This window comes from Chaetura pelagica, unplaced genomic scaffold, assembly GCF_000747805.2.
Source record: "Chaetura pelagica isolate M959 unplaced genomic scaffold, ChaPel_1.0 scaffold1305, whole genome shotgun sequence".
In the NCBI taxonomy this organism is placed as follows: Eukaryota; Metazoa; Chordata; class Aves; order Apodiformes; family Apodidae; genus Chaetura; species Chaetura pelagica.
The window spans coordinates 18,808-27,186 of record NW_009953334.1 but is presented as its reverse complement, the minus strand read 5'-3'; the positions used below and the strand labels follow the sequence as shown (position 1 = coordinate 27,186).

At 46.4% G+C, this 8,379-nt stretch overlaps 1 protein-coding gene across 1 annotated transcript; it reads left to right on the top strand.

The window, feature by feature from the left end:
* Positions 1-3,032: 3,032 nt before the first annotated feature.
* Positions 3,033-5,431, top strand: LOC104389218 (60S ribosomal protein L37). Its single transcript, XM_009998176.1, has 4 exons — positions 3,033-3,062; positions 3,817-3,952; positions 4,252-4,336; positions 5,315-5,431. The coding sequence occupies exons 1-4, from the start codon at positions 3,060-3,062 to the stop codon at positions 5,382-5,384; spliced, it is 294 nt and encodes a 97-aa protein (XP_009996478.1). The 5' UTR covers positions 3,033-3,059; the 3' UTR covers positions 5,385-5,431.
* The last annotated feature ends 2,948 nt before the right edge of the window (positions 5,432-8,379 follow it).

Below are 8,379 nucleotides of genomic sequence, written 5' to 3'. Positions count from 1 at the left end.
ATGCCATCCTGTTTACTCCTTATGTGCTAGTACCTTTTATCAGAGGGAATTGTACCCCAGAGGGATGGAAGAAAAAAAATTGATGGACATGTCCAGTGTTGCATTTTGCTTCAGTTTTTCAACCCCAACCAGATCTGACAGACTTGCAGAACATGGTGTTAGGTGATATAGAAAGGCACCAACCTCCACAGTATTCAGTAAACCATGTTCTAGATGCATAATAGAATCACAGTGTTCACTGGCATGAAAAAGAGTTTCTCCCATCACTGGACCTGGCCAGACAAAAAGTGCTGTGCAGAAGCTGCAATGGGACACAGGCTGCAGTGACAGACTGCTGTTTCCTACATCAAAAAGACAGTCCTGTGTCCTGGTTTGAGCCAGGATGAAGCCAGTTTTTCTTTTTACTGAATTTTTTTTTCCTTCAGTAAGCTTTCTTGTAACTAGCAACAGTGTGTTCTGCTAGGCTGATAAGACACTGGAATGTTTTTCTAACTACTGAGGCTTCAAGGCCGCACCTTCACTCTGCCGGCTCAGACACTATGGGGAGATCTGTGACCCCCCCGTAGGAGGCTGAGTTAGACAGACAGCAAAATTGGCCAGAGATATTCCATTCCATATATCTACATAAGCTCAGAGGAAGGTCAGAGATCACAGAAGACAACTTCCTTCCTTCTTCTTCCCTTCTCTTCCGTCCATGGCCGGCGTCCGGGGAGGACTCTGTTCATCCATCACCGTCGACCCCCAGGCTCGAGCTCTCCTGACCCTCATCACTCTGTGCTTTCTCCAGCAGCAGCTCCGGGATTCCTCGGGACTCTTCCCAGTTCAGGGAAGTGCTGTGGAAGTTGCTGGGGTGGGGGGAGGTGAGAGGCTTTTGCCCATACCTGAATCTATCTGTATATAATTGTATATATTTGCTTGTATCATTCATTAGTGTTTTAATTAAAGCTGTGTAGTTGAGTTTTCAATCCAGCCAAGTCTCTCTCTTTTTCTCTCTCTCCTTCCCTACCTGGGTTGGGGGGAGGGGGGATCGAAAGCATTGTTGTCGGACCTAAGTCAAACTGTGACATTTCTTAAATCAGACAACAGAGAAAAAAAGATAATTTAATAAATTAAACTTTTTTTTTTGAGGTTTACTGATTCTTCACATTCTTCCAATCCAAGAAACAGAGGATATCAGATGAAAGTAGCGTGTGGCAGATTCAAAATACCAAGAATAAATTGTTCTTTATAAATGAGGGCAAACATATGCAAGTATATAAAATGAGAGTTTCTGAGATGACCACCGTCAACACAGGAAAAGACTGGAAGTTAAAACAGGTGAAAGAACTAGGAAAATAGCTCACTGCTCAGTAGCATTTGAAGTATCAAATAAAATTATAGGAATTATTAGGTAGGGAGCAAAGATCAGAAAAAGCACCAAGTTTTGCCACAGTGAAAACTCATGCTGCATCTTGAATCCCCGGAACAAGTGAGTCTGTAGTTTCAAGAATGGATACAACGCAGCTGGGAGAGGCATGGAGAGGTGCAGCAGTAATGAAAGTGTGTGCACCAGCTGCCTTTCATGGAGGCCCCCGGCAGCGCTACAGGCTTGGGGAGGAGTGGCTGGAGAGCTGCCCAGCAGAGAGGGACCTGGGGGTGCTGATTGACAGCCAGTTGAACATGAACTAGCAGTGTGCCCAGGTGGCCAAGAAGGTCAACACCATCCTGGCCTGCATCAGGAATAGTGTGACCAGCAGGACCAGGGAGGTGATCCTGCCCCTGTACTTGGCCTTGGTGAGGTCGCACCTCAAGTACTGTGTGCAGTTTTGGGTGCCACAGTATAAGAAAGACATTGAGGTGCTGGAGAGGGTGCAGAGAAGGGCAACTAAGCTGATTAGGGGTCTTGAGAACTAGCCTCATGAGGAGAGGCTGAGGCAGCTGGGGCTGTTCAGCTTGGAGGCTGAGGGGAGACCTCATTGCTCTCTACAACAACCTGAAAGGAGGTTGTGGTGAGGCAGGTGTTGGCCTCTTCTCCTTGGTGACCAGCAATAGGACAAGAGGAAATAAGGTCAAGCTGCACCAGGGGAGATTCAGGCTGGATATTAGAAAAAATTTATTCACAGAAAGAGTGGTGAGGCATTGGAACAAGTTGCCCAGGGAGGTGGTGGAAGCACCTGACTTTGTGACAAGTAGGTGTTGAACTGGTGATAAGATAAACACACATTTCAAGTTCTCTCTGTACATGTTATTTCCCCCAAATTAACTCTTCTAAGATAAAATTGCCCATAGATTGTGAGTCTATTGAAGATGCATGGTAGGCTAGCATGTGAGAATGTAAACATTGCATCTGAATAAAACACAATTTCGCATTAATGTTGATCATAGTGATGCTTCAAACTGCAGGCAGACTGTCATGTGGCATAGGGGGGGAGACATAGACAAGCAGTTAGTGGCTGCCTATTTTTTAAGGCAGTTCACTTTGAAAGTATGTATTACAGCAAAGAATACCCTGTCCCTCAATGTCGAAATAGAGCCAGGACTTGATTCTGCAGCCTGAAGTGGAGCTGTAGGTACCTGTGAATAGCAGCATGGGTGCTGCTGCAGAGAGTTAAAAATTATGTGCCAGTAAGGCAACTTAGGTGTGTTAAATATTTTCTTGACCAGGTAGACATATTTCCACGTAGATACTCCTTAATCATTATCTCCAGGACTAGTCACACCATGGCCTAGGACACATTGCGATGCCCTAATAAGCACCAGTTTTGGGGTGGCATCGCCAGGGACAACCAGGCTTTTGGGGCCCCAGAGGGTCTCACTCGGGACCCCAGTCTCTCCCAGCAGGCCGGAGCTGGCGAGAAAGGGCCACCACACGGAGGGGACTCCTGATCACAACCTGGGGCCAAGCCAAGTCAAGGAGAACACTTGTTCTCTGCCGCGCGGGGCTTCCTCAGCTGGGCCATCGGACCGGACGCCTCTTCCTCGCTCTACCGGACATTCCCGGCGTGCCCCCGGAAGCGCTTGTCGGGCTATAGCGGAAGTGGGGCGGGTCCTGATCTTTTTGGTGCTGACGCCTGGAGAAGATGGTGAGTACTAGGGCCTGGGGTATCCATCCCCATCTGCCGTTGTTCAGAGTCCTGAGGAGCCTCGGGTCTCGTCTAGGGTTTGGGGCGGCCCTGCGCCCTGCTGTGACTGTGCTCGGGGGCAGGAAGGCGCTGCGGGGCGTGAGCTTGAGGGCCTGGTGGTGAGTGCCGCTGCTGGCCCGGGATGGGGAGCGTGGCGTCTCGTCCTGGGTGGGGAGGCCGTGGTTGGGTGTGGATCTGTTCTGCCGCCCGGGTGCCTCTGGGGTCTCCTTCGGGGTTTCATTCGAGCTGGCTGCGGCCCTGGCCGGGCTGGCGCTCTCCCTGGGGATGAAGCAGCCTTTCAGATAACGTACCAAAGAGGACGTTTGGTCACCAAAGCCCATTGTGGTGAGCGTGCGGCTGACTTGCGTGAAATAAATACATTTTCTCAGGAAAAGAAACAGTTTACTGTTTAACATTGATGAATTTGCGGGAGACGAGAAGGGAATTGGTGATATCCCCTCGGTGGCTTTGCTTTATTTCAGCACTGGGTGGGGGGGTAGGAATGGCAAAGAGGTGTAAGGGACTGGTTTCTAAAAATGGAGGATACCTGTAGGCGAAACCGAGATGGTGTTTTAGAGTTCACTGTGCTTCTGACATGTTCATTGGACTGTGAATTGTGCATGGTTTTTAGAGGAGCTTAATTATGCTTTGAGTTACGTGACTTTTAAGTGGTAGTGAAGTTAACAACGTGCAATGTCTTGAAATGTTTTTTCAGACGAAGGGTACATCATCATTTGGTAAACGACGAAATAAGACACACACTTTGTGTCGTCGATGTGGGTCCAAGGCATACCATCTGCAGAAATCTACCTGTGGGAAATGTGGTTATCCCGCAAAGCGTAAAAGAAAGTGTAAGCAACATACTTGAATTTAAAAGTTTGTGTTTCAGTGTTTCTTCAGTAGTCTGGCTTTTTTACAACTAAAGAAGAATACTGTGTCATCTTGAATTGTCATCTTGCAAAAGCATCAAGCTTTTTTAAAAATTAACTCTCATTTAACTATTTCAGCTGACGCATACAGTATTGCTGCATAGAAAATAAATTTATATTTTTTTCTTTTGCTTCTGTCAAATTGAATAGTTGTGCTACAGAAATGTACTGTGCAACTAGTTATTTGGTGCAGATGAGTAACAGTAACTTCTGTGTTCTAGATAACTGGAGTGTAAAGGCCAAAAGACGCAACACCACTGGTACTGGTCGCATGAGGCATCTGAAAAGGGTCCACCGTCGATTCAGGTATGACATTTTATTACAAACTAGTGTGATGTGAGATCTTGCATGGATTTCACTGAATTATGAAATTTGTCATTCAAAGTTAACGCTCATATTTACTACACTGAATGTAGTATGGTCTTTCTATTTATAGTGTGAAAATAAATGACACCTTGTATCTTCAAAATGCTGCCAATTATAAAAAGCTCACTCATTAATACACATAGGATATATGGCAAGCTATGATGCTTCTGTTAATGTAGGTAGTACAGAACAGAGGGTATTGTAATAAAATGCCCACATTTGAAAAGGTATGCTTTGTGTAGCATTGCCTCTATTTGTGAGTCAGTGAAATTCCTGGTTGCAGAAGTGTGGGGTTTTGTAAGAGGCAATTCTAAAAATGCATTCCAATCCCCCGTTGCCCACAAAAGAAACTTCAGGGTTGAAATACTTAAGTAGTCACTCTTGTTGGAGTTCAGTTAGCAGTAAGTAACTGTAACATCAGATTCTCAGTTACAGGTTTCTAAAATGTGTTATAAAGCTTTGAGTTGTACTTACAAGGTACTGTACTGTTAAACTCATTAAGAATTTACTTTGTATGACCTCCATGTTCTAAAATGGAGCTCTGTAACTTCTGGCCTAATACACCAGAAAGCTGGATGAAAAACACCAAGCAATTCAAGAGTCTTTGCCTAAAAATGTAGATTGAATTTAATAGTGAAAAGTAGGGAGTCTTTTAAGTCCTGGACCTAGGTATGGTCAAGGGATCCATTCATCTTGGGTTTTTTGGTGAGAGCAGTTTTTCCTAGCAGCAGCCAGAAAAACCTTAATGATGTGCAACTGCAGCCTTATTTCCATCAAGTGTTGCTGAAGTAGAAGTGTCATGTTCAAAAGCAACCTTGGAGCTGACTGGTGAACTTGATCTAAAACTTTACTTGCTAGAAAATAACCTGGAGCAAAAACTACTCTCTTAAAAAGTGGTAACCGTATTTCTACTTGTAGGAATGGATTCCGTGAGGGAACCATGCCGAAGCCCAAGAGAGCAGCTGTTGCAGCCTCCAGTTCATTGTAAAGACTCATCCATTTGTTAAAATAAATAATCTTATCCAGAAAATGTCACCTTTTCTACATGTTTTACTTCAATGAAATACAGGATTCCTGAAAATACATATATTTACACACACAAATTCTTGATGGTATGCACTGAAGAATTTAATTAAAAGTAATCCTTTAATTGACTTTTTATTTGATAGTACCTTCACCTTGAAAAGGACCATTATCTCTTTGCTGAACTTAAAAAGTGTCTTGTATGTGTTATTCCATTTCTTTTGCAGACGAGTTCTTTTGAATATCAGCACTATGGATTGAGTTTCACTGGGCCTTAGTATGGAGAGTCAGAATGTATCTCAAAGATACTAACTTGCATAATGGCTCTAAGTGCTTTACTGGGAGAGAATAGTTTAAGATGGATTCCCAGTCTTAGCCACTGTTATGTGGCTCTGAAAGGCCTGCAAAAGTATTGCCTATTCAGTGGGTCACTGCTTCTTGGGTGTGGGAAACTATTCTTTTCTTCCCCACATAAGTCTAAACAAAATGCCTTTTAAGCCAGCAGAGGCCTCTCCTGATAATTCCCAGCTAACGGACTAAAACAGACTTGCTTCTCAAGGACAACTGAAACCAAAACAACAGATGTGGTACGGGACAGAAAGGATGGGCGACAAGTCATACTTTGCCCCTGATAGTCACCACCCTAACTTGGGGCTCATGGATGCTAATTGGCTCTGGACAGTGACACTGGCTGGACAGGTGGGTCACGGGGGTATAAAGGCAGCAAGTGCAGCAGGTGGGCCCTTCCCTCCTCCCTGAGATCTGTTTGGATGCTTTCTGCGTGGGACATGCCCCCTGCTACGGACCCTGATGCTGGGACCTGCCTGCCTGCCCTGGGTCGAGCCTGGGCCTTAGCGGTGAGCGTGCTGGGGTCCTGACCCCTGGGGTCGGGGCCGGAACCACCCCCCCGTGTTGCTGCCGGTTGCCGGGGAAACCAACCGCTGCTGTCGAGCCGCGAGAGGCTGCCCCTCCGACAACAGGGACTGCCGACCCTGCCGTCCTGCCTAGTGAAAAGGGGCCACCAACCGCCGCTGTCGCTGGGAAAGGAGCCATCGGGGACAAGCCGCCGGAGGGTAACATCACCGCGTGCACTCATACTCCCACACACAGCTCGACCTCTTAAGGAGGACTGACTCGGGCTTCCTCCCTCCTCCCTTTGGTCCTTAACCCCTCTCCCTTAAAAGCACAGGACCTTTTGCATTACCTCCCTAATGGACACTTTCTTACTATATCTATATCTAGATCTAGATATGTCCCTGATAGCCATTTACATTTACATCTTCCCTAAACATCATCCCTCCGTTTGTATTAACCCTTAATAAACCGATTAATTCGTGTAGTAAACATTGGTCTTAGAAGCAATTTGTGAGCGTGGTGGGGGTGTGCACTCTAACGACCACTCTAAAATACGGTCCCGCAGCGGCCGTTCCTCTGTGAGAGGCGAGCGCCACGTGTGAGCCCTCGGTCTTATCCACAAAACCCTCCACATCAGGGGGGGAAGTCGCGAAAGCATCCTGACAGCCGGTAGCCCCCCAATATCAGTTCACAGTACTGGGTAAAAAAAACTTGCAAGGCTGGAGGGTGTATGGTCCCAGACATGAAGGGAATAGAGACCTGCTGTAGTTGAGACAAGTTACCCAAATGTGCTGGGAAGGTCAGTGTGGAAAGTTGACACACAAATAGATCACAGGTAATTATGCTAGGTGGTAGTGTGATAGAGAAGTCAGTGTCTTGGGGGTACATCTGAATCATAATCATTTAGCTTAGAAAAGGCCTTTAAAGATCAAGTCCAACTGTAAACCTAACAATACCAAGTCTACTGCTAAACTGTCCCTAAGCACCACATTTACATGTATTTTAAATTCCTCCTGGTATGGTGATTCAATCACTGCCCTGGACAGACTGTTCCAGTGCCTGACAACACTTTTGGTGAAGAAATTTTTCTTAATATCCAATCTAAACCTCCCCTGGCACAACTTGAGACCATTTCCTCTTGTCCTATCACTGGTTAATTGGGAGAAGAGACCAACACCCACCTTGCAACAACCTCCTTTCAGGCAGTTGCAGAGAGCAAAAAGGTCTCCCCTCAGCCTCCTTTTTTTCCAGGCTAAACATCCCCCATTCCCTCAGATGCTCTTCATAAGACTTGAGCTCTAGACCCTTCATCAGCTTCCTTGCCATGGAGACACACTCGAGTGTCTCAATGTCCTTGTAATAAGAGGCCCAAAACTGAACACAGGATTTGAGGTGTGGCCTTACCAGTGTACAGAGGGACAATTGCTTCCCCAGTCCTGCTGGCCACTATATTTCTGAATACAAGCCAGGATGCTGTTGGCCTTCATGGCCACCTGGGCACACTGCTAGCTCATATTCAACCAGCTGTTGACCAACACCCCCAGGTCCTTTTCCTCTAGGTAGCTTTCCAGCCACTCTGCCCCAAGCCTGTAGTGTTGCCTGGGGTTGTTGTGACCCAAGTGCAGGACCTGACAGAGCCTTGTGGAATCTCATACAATTGGCCTCAGCCCATTGATCCAGCCTGTTCAGATCCCTCTGTAAAGCCATCCTGCCATCAGACAGGTCAGTGCCCCCCCCCCAATTTAGTGTAATCTGCAAACTTACTGAGGGTGCACTCTATCCCCTTGTCCAGGTGTGAGGAACGGACCATCTTCTCTCCCCCCCCACAAGACTAAACAAAATGCCTTTCAAGCCAGCAAAGCAAGAGCGGCGCCTTTTTGCTGATTCAGCCAAGGACAGAATGAACAGGCCTCTTGCTCTACCAGATAAGGCTACAGGAAGAAAGCAGCACAAGGGTCATGATAACTGGCAGAAAAATAGACAATAGGTTAAAAGCTGCCTCTGACAGAGTATGGACCTGGCCAGTGCTAACTGGCTATTTTGGACAGTGGTACTTTCTGGAACAAGTGATCTCTGATCTATAAAAAGAGAGTAAGATCTGCAGG